The 19059-nt window shown below is 40.0% G+C and overlaps 1 protein-coding gene across 4 annotated transcripts in view; it reads left to right on the top strand.

Annotated features, from left to right (window-relative positions):
- Window positions 1-6207: 6207 nt before the first annotated feature.
- The window catches only part of GCC2 (GRIP and coiled-coil domain containing 2), a 37013-nt gene continuing 24161 nt past the window's right edge, over window positions 6208-19059 (top strand). For all 4 annotated transcript variants that reach the window (XR_012654423.1, XR_012654422.1, XM_075057612.1 and 1 more), the window contains exons 1-9: window positions 6208-6328; window positions 9214-9276; window positions 9939-10023; window positions 11091-11158; window positions 11957-12061; window positions 12848-15337; window positions 16030-16099; window positions 16790-16890; window positions 16971-17069. Coding sequence is in view for 2 of the 4 variants with exons in the window: in XM_075057612.1 (XP_074913713.1) it covers window positions 6230-6328; window positions 9214-9276; window positions 9939-10023; window positions 11091-11158; window positions 11957-12061; window positions 12848-15337; window positions 16030-16099; window positions 16790-16890; window positions 16971-17069 (3180 nt within the window). In the remaining 2 variants the exon portion in view is untranslated. The remainder of the gene's footprint in view (window positions 6329-9213; window positions 9277-9938; window positions 10024-11090; window positions 11159-11956; window positions 12062-12847; window positions 15338-16029; window positions 16100-16789; window positions 16891-16970; window positions 17070-19059) is intronic.

The following is a 19059-nucleotide window of genomic DNA, read 5'->3' as shown; positions in this document are numbered from 1 at the left end:
GAAAATGTTTGCTGGGGCTATTTTCCCTTTGGCCTGTGGAGAGTTCCAAGGATTTAGTAATAGGAGCAGCTATCAACAAGCACAGTCCATTTCAGGCTACCAATTTAATCCAAATATCTAAAACGAATGCAGTTCTCTAAAGGGCAGAAATATCTTGCATCAAGATTGAAAACAAACAAAAAGCTTCCTGCTAAATGTAGAAGTTACACTGTCAGTTCCTGGCCTGCTGAGTTTCCGCCCAAGATGCAGAAAACACTGAAACCAGAAATACACATTTTCTACATTAGTGCAAACGTAGGCAATTGAAGGGCTTTAGGTCAACAGAGATTCCTGCCCACAAATAAAGGATGACTCAGCAAATTGGCTACTTGAGAAAAAAAATCATCTGGCAGAGGTGCTGCTGTTCATCGCAGCAAGGCTAAATACCAGCCTCTGGGGCTTTCTGCTACTTGTTTGGTTTTGGTTTATGATTAACTTGATTTGCTATCTTACTATTGCCAGTATGAGGAAAAAGCATTGCCTGCTCTCTGACGTATTTCCATCCTCTTGGGTTGCTCCATGAAACCACAGGAGTCAGCTCAGTTTGTCAATCTAATCCTCATTCGGTGTCATAAGAGCCATCAGTAAATGGAAAACATGCTTAACTCAGTAGCTTGGTGACATTTTATGAGCAGTGCTGTACAAAAGGTTGCACAGATGACCTAATTGTTCCTCCTTTGAAATCTATGAACCTATCAGAAGTGCAAAATGCTGATGGTGGCTGAAGCCTGGTCTGAAAGGCAGCTGCACAGACACTGCGAGGATAGAAGCATATAATAAGGGGCTCCTATCACTTTGGGAAAGTCACCTTTGCTCTCATTTCCTTGGGTTAACTCCTCACTCAGCTGCAATTCAGCTGCTCTGAAAAAGATAAAAAGTAACACAGGTCAGAGTACAGTCCTAGAAAAAAAAGGGGGAAACAAACATTGGATGTGTGGTTACATAAAAACTGGCTTTTCTTATCCTATTGATATTATCCTCATATACATTCAAAGACAGAAATGTTAACCTTTATGACAAAACATAGCTGGCAGGGGGATTGAAAAGTGGGATGTTTCTTCTTTTTATGCCCTCTCAAGCCACCACAGCTGAGAGAGACCAACCTGTGGATTCAGCTGTAATTTGCAAAATGTTATTAATTATACCAGTGTAAAACTACAGGGAGCAGTGAATTGTTACCAGTGAAAATGATTGGATCTGTGGTTATCAGTAGAGTTTGGGAAAGGGGTCAATATGCATCCCCCAGTGGGCCTGGAGACTACCATGCTTTGGTGTCTATTATCACAGTATGTCAATAGAGATGTCCGTATATATGCTTCTGGGTGGATGACTGGAGGGTGCCTACATCTAGAGAACCTTTAACTTATGTATCTTTAGGTTTGTCAGTTGTTATGTACAGAAGAGCTTTAAATTATGTGTTTGTATACAGAGACTCTTTACTAGTACCAACATAAGTTGCTAAGAGGTTAATGCAGAAGGAGATTGTACATGTTCAGCTAAATTATTTCAAATTAATTTAAACTATTGTCAAGCTTCTGGTGCAAACAAGTGAGTCTGTTTACTATGGTGAAAGAGCTCCGTGCAAAGCTCTATTAGACCTGTGCCTGGAATATACACCTATACTTTATTTTCATCCAGTTATCTAGATGCATATTAACCTTCTTAAACAGGTGCAACTTCTTCTATGTCAGTTTAAAAAGGACTTAAGTCAGTTTAGCTAATGCAATCCTACAGCAAGTTCTTCAGTGCTGCTTGTCTCTTATAAGAAAGTGCACTTGCAGAGTTTTGATAGCTGAGAAACTTTGTTATTAATCTCTAACAAATGTTTGAAAATCAGTGTTAATACACATTAACTGTTCACATGGTTCTGTTCTGTAGCTCTCCATTAACAGCTACCAAAACAAATCCTCCCACCAGAATGACTGAAGATTCCTGCTTCAATATAGACTTTTTAATGGGAACTGCTGTATTAATTCTAGGGTAGTCACGATCAACCTTTAGCTTGACTGACGATAGCAACTAGGGGAGCCATTTTACTTTCAGGTGGAATGCAACCATTTACGAGATAGAATGGAAGAAGCCCCAAGCTTCAAAAAATTAAAGAAAGAGACAGCGAAGGGAGCTGTTCTATCTTCTTAGCTAGCATTCAAAGACAGAGGGACACTGCTTTTCTTTCCACTAATTTTACTGTAGATGATCTGCTTCATGCTTGGATTGAAAGTCACTGTTTCTCCAGTTAGGAAACAGACTGCAGACAGGAAGTAGTTTTTGTTTAATTTGTCCTATCCATATAGGATATGGATATCCTACCCCATAACATATACTTTTTTTTTTTAAATAATGATTTATGCCAACATGTTCACATAGAGCCTTATCTTTGCAACAGGGTTAATTATTAATTCTGGAATTTTCCAGGGGTGCATTAACATTATATTTTAACCCTGAAGCTTTCACTTCCCTGATGTCCTCAATGAGTGGTGCAAGGCCTGTCTCAGTGGAGGCTGTAGGCGAGCCTAGGGGCACACTGGGAGAGAAAGTTAAGCCCTTCATACTCACAGGATGCCACCAAACCGTGCTGCCAGACCTAAAGCCATGGGCTTAGGCTGGATAACAAAGCTCTGCCTGCTCTCCAGACCAAGCACACACTTAGGCACTGTGTAGGTGGACCAGGAATGTTGTCATGCAGCAATGTCCCAAGGTTAATGCTGAAGAGGCAAATTACTCATGGATTATTTTGCAGAAGGTCTTCGGCATAGCCCGCTGCAAGAGCAGTTGGTATTTATCAGCAGTGTGAGCTCAGACTGCCTTTAGGACTGTGTGAAGGCTCACAGTTGAATTATAGCCATCTACCATGACCACGGAGACAAAAGAATTATGTCAAAACCAAGCCACACTGGGTCCTGCTGTAGTACAGGCAAGGCAATATAGGTAGAGATAGCCTTAGGTTAGACACCTAATAATGCAGGTAGCTAATTTTTTTTTTTAATTGTTAAAATTGGGCCTCTCGATTCACAGTAACATGCTATTGTACTAATAACTCTCACTCATCTGTATCTGCTACTATCTCTGCGTGCAGTTAAAAGAGCTTTCATGTTCTGTTAACAATGGAACAGTCTTTTATAGCCAGACCCAACCCTAAGTGCTCAAACAAAATGTTAGTTTCCTCGTTTCAGTTTCACATTAATCTTTCAACAGGCTTGGTGGGCTTTGCAGACGAGTAATAGAACACCAAACTTCTTACCTTTCAGTTTCCTATTGCAATTTCAGACCAGAATGAAGGAGTACATATAGAATTTCTTTTTTTTAATACCCAACCAAATCCTTCACACGCAAAGTAGTTTTGAGATGAATACAAAGGACAGTATTGTCCTTGCATCTCATTTACTCATACAAACATTGAGATTAGCATCCCTTTCTACACTTCCTTAACTTTTTAATTGTACCTGTAGCCTCTACCATTCCACTTCAGTGGGAACGTACTGAACCTGAACCCAAACCAACAAAATGGCCATAGTCAGCCAAAGAATTTATGGTTCATTTGCATGGAGCAGGGAGAATACTTTAAGTTTCCAAAGAAGAATAGCTAACATACTCTAAATTCATACCCTGCCTTTATACTAATTTGGCATGTAGAAGAGCCCTAAGAGTAGCTTAAAGCAAGAATGCTGACCAGCCTGGCATGGTTCACAAGCAAAAGAGTTTGTGATCTTCAGAACCTGTTGGAAAGGCACATTCTACAGTGGCAAGTATTTAAAGCATCAGCTCTTGTATGCTGGAAACACATTCCTCAGTTGCAAAATTACAGTAATTTTCTCATTCTGTGCTCTTCAGAAAATTCTTGCAGGTCTACTAATTCCAATGATAGCGAACAAGCATTTGTACCTTGCCTTGATGTAAGGGCTAATCACAGCCCCTGTGCGACTTGGCTTCTCAACGAAAGCAGGATTTAAAGTTTTTCATGCTCCATCCCAACACATCTCATAAATGTCTTGGCAATCTTGTTTTACATAAACAATGCTATTTAAAAAGATGAATTAACTTTTACAAAGAATAAAATCATAGAATACATGGAGCATATAAATTATTCCTGTTTTCCTTGCTTATCTTGTCTCAAATTAACTGCATGCAATATGTACCAACTTACTGGCTCCTTCTGGATAGGCAAGACGTAAAATTCATAAACTGTTTAAGAAAATTATGTCACACTATTGCAGATACGAATCAACATTTTTTCCCACAAAATATGAAGCAACTTGTACTTTATTGTAACAAACTGAAACAATCAACACTCAAAATCCTCAGTCTTTTTTCTTCTAGTTATTCTAGAAACTTTTTTAATTCTTTGACCATTCCCTAACCAGGATGCTTTGCAATTGCTGTTGCAATTCAGGACCAGAATGAAAGACTGTCAAGACAATCTCATCTGTAAAATATACCTAAATTCTGTCGCACAAAATGGAGGAGGGTGGGAGGGGAGAATTGGCCTGTCTCTGTCAAATACCTATTTAACAGGAGGAGGGAGCTCCATGGGGGGCTGAGCGCTCCCTAGCCAGAATCAGTTTCAGAAAGCTTGCAATGAGTGAGGAATGTGTGAAATTCCCATGTTAGACCACGGCAGCACAGGCCTAGGTATCCAGTTCAGAGTCTCCCAAAGTGGATGGGGAAAGAAAGCTTTAATTTGTTTAGTGGTCTGTGGGGCTTCTAAGAAGTTTAAGAATAGCAGTAATGGAAAAACAGCTTCTTGCACTTTGGTTAAGGAGATCTGTTCCTTGCCAGCAACCTCTGTGAGAGCATGGAACCATATGCTCCTGCTGCAGTGGTTTACTTGCATATATTACAATATACAATAAATATATATATATTGTACAGTGAACGCATTGGAGGAAAAAAAAAAGACAAGGAAATAATTTCTGAGGTATATGTGAAGAACCTTTCTGCCTTTTGTCACTATTCATCATTTGAATTTAAAAGAATGACAATAAGCAGTTGGAAAAATGCAAATTATTCTTCCTACAGCAGCATTTTGACTAACATGACTCTCTTTTTTTATTACAGTAATAGATATTCTCTCATGACACCATATTTAATTCAGTGATACTCAATATTTATCCGGTGAACTGTAAATAGAATAATGTGCCTAAATTGTTTCTCGTGGGCAACTTCTCGTTAAAAATCAATTACTTATTACAAAATGTCAAAAATAATTCAGGCATTATCATAGAATCATAGAATTATAGAATTATAGAATCATTTAGGTTGGGAAAGACCTTTAAGATAGTCGAGTCCAACCGTCACCCCAACACCACCATGCCCAATAAATCATGTCCTGAAGTGCCACGTCTACGCGTTTTTTGAACACCTCCAGCGATGGTGACACCACCACTTCCCTGGGCAGCCTGTTCCAATGCCAAAAATGCATCAAAGTGCATGTTTGATTACAATAAAAAACGTGCGTGCTTTAAAGTAGGTATTGCTCCCTTCAACCACCTAGCCAAATGGCCATAAAATAAATGGCTTTTAATCAAAAAAAAACCCAAACAAAACCAGAAATATAAGCCCTAAAACCTGGCTTCTGGTATTTGCTCCAGCACAGTCCTTCGTATCTGACATTTGATAAATAACTTAATCACTCTGTGCTTCCATTGAGATATTAAAAATAGGATCCTAAGTCCTTAAGTCCCTGTCGGAGGACATAGCTGTTCACCTCATGCTCTCCTTATAGTGACAGAGAGAGACAGACTTGCCTAATAAAAAGCTCCCTGTACTGTAAGGTGCCCTCGCAACACCGCGTACCCCTCAGGAGCCCTTCGGGAATAGGAAACGGTGGGGTGCAGTCGTGTACTAGCCATACCCCTTCCCCCGTGCCCTTCTTATTAGACGGAGAGCGGGCGGCTGGCAGGGTTACCGGCACCTCCTGCCTTAAACCAACGTTCAGGTCGGTTTTGCCGCCGAAGCGGCCTGGCCACGGGCAGAAATCCTGTCAGGAGACGTTCGCCCCGCAGGTTCCCTCACGGCCGCCGCTGAGGCGCTCAACCGCCGCCGCCAACGCGTGCAAGGGGGGCGGGGCCGGACCCGGCGAGGGGGCGTGGCCGGGCCCTGAGTGGGGCGGGGCTCAGGTGACTGACGTTCTCTAAACCCGGCTCGGGGCGGGGTGGGGGGAAGGGAGGTGTTGCGTTCCCGGCGTGCGGGGATGACGGAGGCGGAAGTGGCTCGGGGAGGATGTAGCGGCGCTGACAGCGGCTGCGGAGCCGCTGCCGCGATCTCCCCGCCCCTGCAGCCCGCCATGGAGGTAACGGGGCCGCTGGAGAGGCTGGGGGAGAGGGAGCGCGGAGCCGGCGGCGGCGGGGGAGGGGGGTGTCCGTTATCGGGGGGGGGGGGGAGCGGGGCGCGTGACCTTGGGCTGGGGCGGGGGGAAGCGCGCGCCAGCCTGCCCCCCCCCCCCGCGGGTCGCGCGCCGGCAGCGGCCGTTGAGCGGGCGGGTGTCAGCGCGCGGGAGAGGCGGGAAGCGCCGATGGCCTCAGGCCGATCGCCCGTCGCCTCAGGCCCCGCCGCCGGGGCTGCTGCCCCGGGGCTGGTGTGGCGGCCGGGGTAGCCCGAGAACCGCTGCTTTCTCCCCCCCCGCGCCCTCGCCTCCTCCCCGCCTGTCCCCCCCCCTCAACCCCCTGCGGCGGTGCGAGCTTCAGTGCCGGCTACTAGAAGGTGGGGATGTCCTTCTGGTTGGGGGGGGGATGTCAGCCGGTGCTGACTCAAGAAACGCTCAGATGACATACAGCGAATGTCTTGGGTGGCTACTCTTTAAAAATACCCACGAGTGAACAAGCGTTCCTTTTCCGCTGAGGTGACCTGATGCGTTAACAGCACGCCAACTACAAAACGCCTGCCAACGCGAGCAAACGAAGTCACTGAAGTATACGCATCCCGCGTGGCTTTCGTAACCGCCGCAGCAAATCCAGAGGCAGCGTCGAAGCGTTTAAAATTCATACGTGAAATTAACTCTCCTGGTAGCTTCTGAGCTGCGTGTGTTCTAACTATGCCTCTCTTTGCTGGAGCAATCGCAACTCAGAAGGTGTTTTGGCGTGACTGGGTGTGATTAGAGTTGGTGATGTCTAAAAGTTGCACACTGCTCAGAAAGTTGCTGTTGGTAACGGTCATTACTGCCACAGTTCACATCAAAGTTTAATATACTGCGTTTATGCATCAGTTAGGCTTTCTCAGAGTATAGTTGGCTATTGCAAAAGTAAGGCATAGATAGCAATTAAAACACACAGAACATGCTAAACTGTAGCTTGGAAACACCTTAATATAGATAAAGTAGGCTTTAAATTAAAAAAAAAATAAATTACCTATCTATCTGTGTATTTCAGTAAAGTATGAAAGCATACCCTGATTTCAGAACAGTGCAATGGAAACTTGAGAATCCTTGCAGGATTCAGTGTTGTGCTTAGAAGTGTACTTATTATCTGCTGGCTCACGGCTCAGCTGCACCTAATCAATGAAAAGTTTAGTAGTAACTCATCTTCCTCGTTCTTGTAATTCAAATGGGTGAAGCCCTCTACAGGAGCTGCTTTCAGTTTTTGTTACCAGAACAGCAAAACTGGATGCATTGTCTTAGATGATACATAGTTCTGCTTCTCTGCGTGTTAGCTTAAAGGAGAGTAAAAGTAATGTGTAGATTCATCTGACCTTACTGTAGTATGGAGACACATGTGCTATCATTTTCTAAACAGTACATGCAATTTGTTGTACTTAATTATACTGTGTAAGCATACTGCTTGTAGTGGCAGTGTTTCACTAATTGCAGTGCTGAAATATTAAGAATGTAAATGTTGACAAAGTTTTGCATACCAAGAAGATCTGAAACTTTAGCTTTGTAGTTTGGGGGTTGGTTTATGCTGTATTTATGTTTATCGGGCACATTATTTTCTAATAAGTTTGCTTTTGCCATCTCAAAAAAACCCAAACTCTAGCCCATGTGATACAGAGAGAGATAACAGTAACTGCCTTTGTCCTTGGTCTGTGCTTGAACTCATATTTCTGATGATGGCCTTTCTTATTATATGTATCAGCTGTTCTCTCTACATTGTTAGTGATTCTCCATTCTAGTAGTGTTTAGATCCAGTTTGGTTTTTCTTTAGTTTCTATTATAAGGGTTTTTTTGTCAGAATAAAGAGAGTAGCAAAATAAAAGTGAAGGTATGTGTGTATAAATATATGCGTGTGCACACACAAACATGTAGATACATTAAAATACAAATATTTATATATACACCGCTTCACTTTTATACACATATGATGGTATGAAGTAAAAAGCAGGGTAAAGGTCAAAGCTTGGAAATGCTACCCGTAATATATTGGAAGTGCATGTTCCCTTTTCCTTTGCCCCATCTTATGTGTGTTTCTTCATGTTCCCAAGTGTAGGTAAGCATATCTCATATAAACCACTGTGAAGTAAGATAAAGTCTCCCAGATTAGATCTGTGGAACCTTCCAGCAGAAGGTATTATGCATGTATGTTAGAAACAGGTAGCCCAGAATCTGCAGAGCCTTTTCAAATATGTTGGTCAGGCCAGCACTTCTAGTGCTAACCAGTGTGTTCAGGAAAAAAAAAAAAAAAAAAAAAAAAAAGCAGGGCGGGAGGGAGGGTTATATTTTGTTCAAAAGAGCCCTGGCTTTGCAGAGTCTTTTCAAATATATTTGTTAGACCAACTTTTTTAGTGACAATCAGTGTGTTTAAGAAAGAAAGAAAGAAAGTTGAGGGGTATATGTGGTTCACAAGTTCCCAAAGTTTGAGTTAATTGCTACTCCTCTACAAGTTTCTTTCGTTCATGCCTTTTTTAACGAGTCTTTTAAAAACAAGGTAGTGAATCACGCCTTTGTAACCTTTGTAACTTTGTAAGTAAAATGATTTTTCAGTAGTCTGTCAACCCTAGATGTCAGTTCAGTAATGGAATCATAAGATCATACTGGTTTGGAAATCAGGAGTTTTCTATTCTGCTGTTGTACTAATCACGATAGATCTCTATTGAATTTTTTTCCATTCTCCTTCTGACTAGTCCTACTAGTGAGCTCTCACTATATTCAGTTATTCTGAGTGTTTGCAGACTTTCAGTTAGTTCCTTCGCTAGTCTTATGTTAAAAAGTTCAGTTACCACAGATTGTGCATTATTTTGTTGTAGGTTCAAGATGCTGGGCAAGAGATGGTGGCGTCTTCTGTCACACCAGGATCAGGCAAATCAAAGGTAATCAGTTGTCACAAATCTATTTGGATAGCAGTAGTTGAAAGGGTTACAGCTTAGCATGCAAGCCATGACTAATAGGACGAAATAAAGATAATTTTAAACAGTTTCCTGTCTTCTAGACTGCTTGACAAACTGATTTATTAACACTAGGCAAAGGTGGTTTGGAAAACACGGGGAAAAATAGATCTCGTATTGATATGTTCACTTCCTGTTACAATATTTGATAAAAGATTAGTAGCATCCAGTTTTGGCAGTAGTGTGTTCCTAATGTACACAGCCTTCTTCGCATATGTTACAAGTAAATTTAAACAGTGTCAATGTTAGGTCAACATGCTATATTCAAAGCACTGTTCAAATTGTATTACTGAACCGTAACCCTTCCCAACTCAGTTTTCCTGTCTAACTGATGCTGCCCAGTTGTGTGCTCTAGAATGATTTCAGAAAAGTACAGAAGTAGGAGTAGTTTCTGTTATTGCACTTGAAATAACAGATTTGGATAACAGAATGGCAGTAACTTGGACTGTTATTCTTCTTGCAAATGTGTGGTAAGACAGTTTCTTGCCCTAAAATTTAACTTCTTGGAAGTCAGATGCCAAAATGCTGTTTTCTGTTTACCTCTGGGTCAGAGGAAGCTGGTTTCTCTAATATGTACTTTTTTACAGCTGGACACATTGCCCAAAGAAGATCTCATCAAGTTTGCAAAAAAGCAAGTGATGCTTATACAGAAAGTGAAGTCAAGATGTACAGGTACCTTACTGGAAGGAGAACAATTTTTGCCTTAATGCTTGGTACTATCTGACCTTTCCTAATATCACTGCATATTTTTGCTAGGTAGATTTCAATTCTAGGCAAATATCCTAGACTTTTTTTCTGCAATTTCACTATTTTTTGTGGGAGGATAAGGACTGAAGTCCTTAGAGCAAGGAAGGGAAGAAAAAAAAGCATTGCTTTTGTCAGGTGTTAAATTAATTTTGATCTGGCAGTATGGTGTGATGGAACACTGTAGCTTGTGCAAGAGTTGAAGTGGGATTTGTCATTGTCTGTTCCCCATATTGGTTGCAGGGATGCCTATTGCTTTTCAGGAAGCAGATGGGAGGGAGAATGTCTCTGATAGATTTTTGCATAATTAGTACCATTGTAGAGTACAATGGCTTCTTTAAAATAGTTAGCTACTTTGTATTTGATCATTTGCTTCTTTAACAAGAAATTGTAAAATATACCAAACAAAATTTTGTGTTAACCCCCTAAAAGTGTAAATCTGTGCTCTCATGTGCTGTCCCTCTCCTCTCTGCTGTCCCTTTTCCTCCAGTGGCCCACTACTTGGACTGGTGTCACTTTCCCTTGTTTGGAGTTACAGTTAATGCTGACTGCTGGTAGCTCCCCAGCAAAACAATAAGGATAGGGATGGTCTTTACTAGGCTTTTCCTCAGTGGGGTTTTTCATAAGATCTTGTTCTTCTACCTGCTGCCTATTTTTAGAGAACCAGCAGGAACTGAATGTCTTTCCTCTGGCTTAAATTGATCATGAAATAGAAGGTAAGACAACCATCAAAAGAATTTCTGTCTGTTGTCCCTCTACCCAAACAAGGAAGCTTTGCTTCCTCAGGAAACCATGCTTAATGTCAGGACTGGAGAAGTAGTACTGAATGTTCTCTTTCGATTAGCCCTTTCTATCACTCAGTAACAAACAAAAATTGATGAAGTAAAAGACATCTCTGATTTGGCTAGGAGTGTTGTTAGGCACTGGATTTACGAGTAATTTGCTACTGTGATGGAGCATCAATTCATGCTGTGAAATTTCTATACTTTTTTAAGAACTAGAGAAAGAGATTGAAGAGCTCAGATCTAAAGCAGCTACTGGAGGAGCTGATGATATTATTCAGGTAGGAATAATGGGTTTCTAATGTATTACATAATTTTAGCTGAAATAAATCTCCAGAAATAATTTGGTAAATAACTTTAAAACTGTTATTCAAATTGAAGGTAATAAATTTTCAGGAATTAAAGACACTTCCTAAATGATCTCTTTTTCTTCCTCCCCCCACATCCTTATTCCAAGTCTCAGAAGACACTATCAGTTCTGTGATGAGGAGTACAGAATAGTACCATTTCCTCAGGAAGCCTTTTTCCTTGTGTAGCTGGTGAGACAGGCTTTTGTTTATTTTAGAATGACCACTGCAGAAAGACTTCAGCCATGTAGAAAATTTCTGAGACAGTCATTTGATGAGATCAGAAACACATAATTAAAGTTGCATGTCTCAAGAAATACTTTAGGAAAGTAACTGCAATTTTTTTTTAAGTGGCAAGAACATCTGCCTTTCTCAAAGTAAGGGCATATGAAAGTGAAAATTGTAGTGAGGAGGAGTTTATCAACTGGAAAATTGTTTTTAATCAATTGGATGGAGATTTCTTTCTATGGAAGGGGAGGGCCCCTGGTGATAAAAATTAGCTGATCAGAAATACAATTTTGAACAGGACCTATTACTCAGGATCATTGTTTTAGTCTATGTATTCCATATCTGTCATATTTGGGCTGAAAGTAACTTTTCAAATCAGACTGATCTGTTTAATTGACAAAAAAAGTCATGAACAATATGTGAGTTCCTATAGTGTGCGAAAATCGTTCAGGCTTCCATTGTTAAGAAACCCTTCTTTCAGTGATCTTTCTCCTTTAAAATTAGGCTCTCACAGAAAGACTGGATGTTGTACTTCTGGAAAAAGCTGAAAGTCAGCAGCAGTGCGTGGCTCTGAAAAAAGAAAATATTCAAAGAAAGCAAGAAGCAGAGGTACTGAAATGAGCAATAGAACATTACTAAAATATTTCAGAATTATGTTTATTTTCTAGTTTTGCTTGTTGAATATTTCACTTTTATTTTAATATTTTTCTTCACTTACCTGGGTTCTGTTTTACTTTAAAAAAATAATCTAAAGGCTTCATATGTTAAAGCATATTTTCTCTGTACCCCCTAATTCATAATTTTTATACGACTGACAATAAATATAAAGTTCTTATATGCACCGGCTAGATCCACAGCTGTTCAAAAAGAATTCAGTCTGTGCATTAGTAACCTACGTATGTGATGGCTTCAATCAGCTCTGTCTTTCCATGGGAAATATGAGGTTTACATTCAGATATTCATAGGAGGGAGCCTGTCAGCCCAGGCATCTATATTATGTCAGTAATCTCAATTAATAATAAAGTGAAGAGTGAATTGCTTGCAATTGATGAACACTGTTATTTTCCAGATACTTGAATTTGATGCACTAAAAGTAATTTGGTCTTTAATGCATTATCAGAATGGTTGCTAAAGCCAAATTGTATCATAACCATTTTGTGAAATTATGCTGGTAAACATGATTTGAGACTTTGTTTTTCTTTCTCATCCTACAAACTTCTTTGTACTTTGTAGTGTCTTCTGAATTGAGTTGTCCTAATATAGTTAGCTATTTAAAAACTAAGCAATTCTTAAAACTAAGGACTCCGAAATCTTCTAAGTCATTATTGTAAACAGTTTATTTGGAAATTCTGTGTGCTAAATTACCAGTATTTAATAACTTGCATGTTTGTTTAGGCTGCAGTGGCCAAGACGGAAGAATTGCAGAAGCAACTGGAGCAATCAAGTATTGACTCTCTGAAAGAAATAAAAGCTCTGAAGAGTGAATTAGCAAATGCACAATGCAAACACAACGAGGACTTAACAAAGCTGAAAATGGAATTAGAGGAACAAGTGAAGAAACAAATGGGTCTGGTGGAACAGTTTGAACGTCATAGCGATAGTCAAAAAGAAGTTAAAAGATTACAAGATGATGTCCAAAGAATGAAATCTACTTATGAGGAGCAAATTTTGTGTCTGAGCAAGCAGTTGGAAGCAGTGAATGAAGACAAAAACAGAGAAGTGACAAATCTGCAAGAAACTATTAAAAGCAACTCTCAGTGTTACCACAATGAAATAAAAAATCTGAATGAAGAGCTTAAAAAATTAAAAATTGCCCATCAGGAGGAGGTGTCAGAGTTGATGCATCAGATAGAAATATCATCTAAAGAAAATGAAGAAAAGCAAAATCAGATAAATCAGTTACAGCACAGTGTGGCAGAGGAGAGCTTAATGAAAGAGAAAAATGCAAAGGATGAAATGTGTGCTCGTACTGACCAGCGTGAATATGACAGGGAGCAACTGAGAGAAGTCTTAAATAAAAATGTAGAAAACAAGATGGATGTTGTAGATATACAAGAAGTACCTTGTGTGGAAGTGAAAATGGAAGAAAAGATTAGGCACCTGGAGCGTAGTTTAGAGGAGCTTCAGTCCCAACATAGTATATTAAAAGATGAGTTAACTTATATGAGTAATGTTAAACTAAAACTGGAGGAGGAAATCCATCGCATAAAGGATGAGTACTTCCATGAGCGGGAAGACTTGGACTTTAAGATAAATGAATTGCAGCTTACTAAAGAAGATTACTGTTGTGTAATTGAAAAACTAAAACTGGAGCTTCAAGCAGCAAGACAGCACTGTGAAACCACCGTAAAAGAGCATAAGTTAGAGACTCAAACTCTGAAAGAGCAACATAAGAGAGAAATTTCTGAACTAAATGTAACTTTATTATCTGGTTCTGAAAAAGAAAAGATGGGATTAGTTTTTGAAATGCAGGAACTTAGAGAACAACTTGAAAAGCTAACTCAGGAGAAGGAAGAAGCCGTGTCCAATTACAACAGCCTGAGAGAAACGATGGAAACCCTACAGACTGAGCTAGGAGAATCTGCTGGAAAGATCAGCCAGGAGTTTGAATCAATGAAACAGCAGCAAGCTTCTGATGTCAGTGAACTGCAACAGAAACTCCGAGCTGCTTTCAATGAAAAGGATGTTCTTCTTGAAACTGTGAATCGCCTCCGGGAAGAAACAGAAAAATTGTCATCTAATCAGCTAGAGATAGAAGAACTTAAATGTAAAATTGTTAGTCTTCAGGAGGAGAATAACACAATAACAAGCTCCATCAACCAAAAAGAGACTGCTGTGAAAGAACTGGAAGAGAAGATCATTGCTCTTACCGATCAAAACAAGAGTATTTTAAATGAAGTAAAATGCTTGGGTGAAGAGAGAGAAACCCTTCAGGAAAGGTACAAGCAAGAACAAGGAAAAGTTCAGGAACTTCAGCAAGAAGTAGATGTTGCTAACCACTACAATAGCGACCTGAAGAAAAAGGTGGAGCAATTAATGGAGAAACTGAATGAAGCTTTAACTAGGAAGAGTGAAAATGCTCAAATGCTAGAGCAACTGGAAAACCAGATTGAATCTCTAGTGCGTGAAAGAGAGAACCTTTCATCTGAAGCATATACTCTTCATGAGGAAAATAGGAAAATCATTCAGGAAAAAGACAAATTAAGTGAAGAGCTGGAAAAGATTACATCCGAAAAAGATGGTTGGCTAGTGTTGAAAGAGCAGTCTGAAAACTTAGAAAAAAAATTACAAATGATGACTGCGGAAAAAGACCATATATCAACATTACTTGAAAGTGAACAAGCACACAGATCCCTTGTAAGAACTCAGCTGTACCACTTAGTTGAGCAAGTGGAGTCCAGCATTTCAGATTCTAATGAGGAATATGATTCTCTTAACTTGTTACAAATTGCAAATGAATGCCTGGCAAAAATGAAAGAAGAGCAGTGCGTTGCTCTACAGAATGAGGAGAAAGTTCTTCATTTGCAGCGGGAAGTTGAGAGACTAGAGGAAGAAAATGCAGCTCAATATACAGAACATAGATCCCTGATTCAGGATTTTGAAAAAGAAAAGGATCTCTTGAGAGAAGAATTGGAAGGAGTGTTGTCTGAAAAAGAAGCGCTTCAACATGACATCCAGGAGCTGAAGAATGCCAGTGAAAAAACAAGGATTGAAAATCAAGATCTTTTAGCTAATATTGAAGAGATCACTCAAAAACTTGCTTTTTATGAAAGTCAAATACAGGAACAGCAAAAAGGATCAGAAAAACAAGACGACTTAAAATTCATTCTGGAACAAAAGGAAACTGAACTTAGAAATGAGAAAGGCGAACTGAGTTCTCTAAAGGTTATATTTTGTTATTGAAGTATACAGACTAAACCTCTAAAGTCTTCAGAATTAAGGTTCAAAAAATACTTTCAATTCTTTTTTTTTTCCTTGGCCTCAAAGTGAGTTTCCCTTCTAGAAAGCACATGTTCCTGAGTTTCCTAGCACCTCAGAATCCCCTCCCTCCCCCCAGGAAAAAAAAAAACCACAAACAAACACAAAACCAACCAAACAAAACCAGTCATAGTGCTATTTTGAGAAAAGTTGCTTGTACTTGAACCTCTCTTCCTATTGATATCCCTCAAAGTGATCATTTAACTAGATGGACTAACTGACCTCATAATCTTTCACCTCTAACTTTCTATGATCTCCATCTCAAACAAAACTCCTGCTTGATCTGCATTAGCTACTCCTAACTTCAGGTCCTGGGAATTGATGGTTATGTAAAACTGACAGCTGCAGAATTAATGGTCTCCCATTTTTTGTCCTCGGACAGGATGGAAAGCAGCTGTTAAAAGGTTGGAATGTTTTCCTTTCAACATAAGTATGCTTTTGAGTTACCAAACTGATACGAAATTGCACATAAAGACTATCTTGGTACTAAGAATATAGACACAGTCCAGCTGTAGCTGAAACTTCTGGTGGCTTGTTAGGGGAAAAACAGATATCACAAAGAAACTTTTGTAATACTTATATCTTTGTTTATAATACAGAATTTAATGGAGACATTGACTGAGAAAACTGATGAACAGTCTTCAGTAGCAGAGCTTCAAGAAAAAATTGGTATCTTTCTCACTGTTCTCTTTTATGTAAACAGTTTGGGGGTTTTGGATTGTTAGTTTTTCTTTCTACACATGATTGTCCTGTATTTCCTACAGGCCAAGGAAAGTGGGGAAGTAGATACCAGTGCAACTTCCTACAATATTCTTTCCATTAAGGATTTAAAAATATTGTTAGCAATCTTAAGTTGGTTATCATTTGATATTTCTTAAGATGTTTTCTTCCTGTGAACATTTGACTGTAAACAGTGTAGTGGATTTCATCTTTATTTTTTTAAATACGGGAAATAATCCTGTCAATAAGAAGGCTGCCAAGGGGGGAGGAAAGCAACACTTGGCCAAAACTACTGTTGCTTCATTGCAGTTATCCCAGCACATTAGAAAGTGAATGGTTCTGAGTTGTTACAACTGTATGTAGAAGTATACAGGAATACGGCTTTTAATGTTAACTGTAATGGAAGCCTCTAAAAAAGAGAAAGATTGTCCCTAAGTTGTGTGTGCAGCTGGGTGTTCTAGCTTCAAATTAAATTTAAATGCTTAACTGAATTAAACATTTGAACATCTCCCCCTGCTTTATATTTTATTTTGTTTCAGACTCATGCTGGTATTTGTGTTCTAATTGAATTTCATTTAATTTCATTTCTTGGGGGAGAGGGGAGGTGTATTTTTTCACTTTCTTATTTATTTATTTCAGGAAGACTGGAAAAAGAATCTGCAGAAAAAGGAGAGAAGCTAAATAAAATTAAGGTGGTTGCTGTGAAAGCAAAGAAAGAATTAGATGCCAGCAGAAAAGAGGTATCCTGACTGCTTCTTAATATGAAGAACATTCTGTATGTGGGGTTCTGTTTTAATGACACACTCTTCTTTGTAATAAGACGCAGACTCTGAGGGAGGAATTGGAGTTGGTTCGATCAGAAAAAGATCAGTTGTCTGCTTCAATGAAAGATGTCATTCAAGGAGCTGAAAGCTATAAGGTAAGAATAGTATTATATTTACAAAAGACAGTTAACTGTCAGAAAATACTTGCTTTTGAAGCCTAGCCTGGATGTATATTGCTATTTACTTGCACAAGTATGTTTGGTAAAAGAAATTACGTCAGTGCAGTTGAGTAACCAAATCAAGAAATGTAAGGTTCTAGTAACAGAACTGTGTGGCTGCTGTCAGAAGAAAATAATACACTTCCTTTCTACTGGATGGTATTTTTAAACCTTTTAAATCTAGCATCATATGTATCAAACAATGTGTTGCTTAGGCAGAACATGAATCCTTGTGAATTCTTCAAAGTACATTAAATTACGGACCAGTTAGAAAGTCCTGAAGTGATAAAGACATAAACTAACAATTCCCTGGGACCGAGTCCTTTTGGAGCACATCTCTGGGCACACGAAGCAGAAGCAGGTGACTGGGGATTCACCAGAGTAAATTATGTCCAATTAATCTGATTGCCTGCCATGATAAAATGGTTGGAGTTGTGGATGAGAAGAGAACAGTGGATGTCACTTATCTTGACTTTAGGAAGGTTTTTGATGCTCTCTCACAGTACTCTTGTACCTGTGCTAGGACATTATGATCTAAATGGGTAAACAACTGAATGGGTGCTTAAAAAATAAAAAAAAGTTGCATGGTTTGGCTCAGAGAGTAGCAATTAATAGCTTGTACTAGATGCCAGTAACAAATGGGGTACCAAAGGGGTCTATGCTGGGACCTGTCCTGTTTAACAGTGACCTGGAGAAGGTGGTGGAGTACACATTCATCAAGTTCTCAGATTATCCCTAACTGGGAGCAGTCAACACACTTGAGGGCTGGACTTTCATTCAGAGAGGCCTAGACAGGTATGAGGAATGGGCTGACAGAAACCTTTTGAAGTTCAGCAAAGACAGATGCAAAGCTCTTCATATGGGAGAGAGGAACTCCTTGATACAAGCTGGGGACCATGTGGCTGCTGAAAAGAATTTCAGGATTTTGGTAGGCAGTGCACTGAGAATGAGAAAACTGTGTTCTAGTACCAAAGGTGGCCGCAGCGTCCTGGGCTGCAAGAACAGGAGTACAGCTAGTAGGTCAAGGGAAGTCATTATCTCTCTTTGGTCAGCACTCCCTTGAAGGTGAAGGGTCTAGAGCACAAGACTTACGAGGAGCAGCTGAGGGAACTGGGGTTGTTTTGCCTGGAGAAAAGGAGGCTGAGGGGAGACTGTATCGCTCTCCTCAACTACCTGAAAGGAGGTTGTAGTGAGGTGGATGTCGCTCTTTTCCCAAGTAACAGGTGGTAGGACGAGAGGAAACAGCTTCAAGTTTCACCAGGGGAGGTTTAGGTTGGATATTAGGAAAAACTTCTTCACCAAAAGGGTTGTCAGGCATTGGAACAGGCTGTCCAGGGAAGTGGTCGAGTCCACCATCCCTGGAGATATTTGAAAGACATGTAGATGTGGTACTTAGGACATGGTTTAGTGGTGGACTTGGCAGTGTTAGATTTACAGTTGGACTCAATGATCTTAAGGGTCTTTTCCAAACTAAATGATTCTGTAACATCATTGAGAGTATTGCAACCAGTCTTGTCCCTTCCCCTCCCCCCAAATACAAGACAGACATTGATAACTTGAAGTGATTTCAGTGGAGGGTGACCAGGATGGTCAAGGGACTTGAATAAGTGATGTACAAGGCTGAGAAATTGCTCAGCCTGGAGAAGACTTCAAAGGGACCTAATAGCAGCCTTCCAGTACCTACAAAGACATTATCAGGGAAATACAGTCAGGTTATTAGTAGCGGTGCAAGATAAGAGATAGTAGTCCTAAACTGAAAGGAGAGATTCCAACTGGATACATGGATAAGCTTTTTTACCTATGAGGATGGTCGAGCTTTGGAACAGGTTGCCCAGAGGTGTAGTGCCATCTCCATCCTTGGAGGCAGGTCCTTGGAAAGACCTGATTGGAGAAAGCTCTGAGTAACCTGATCTGGTCAGATCTATAA

The sequence above is a fragment of the Buteo buteo genome, chromosome 25 (assembly GCF_964188355.1).
Source record: "Buteo buteo chromosome 25, bButBut1.hap1.1, whole genome shotgun sequence".
NCBI lineage: Eukaryota > Metazoa > Chordata > Aves > Accipitriformes > Accipitridae > Buteo > Buteo buteo.
The sequence above is the reverse complement of the archived record's forward strand: the minus strand, read 5'-3'. Positions and strand labels throughout refer to the sequence as shown.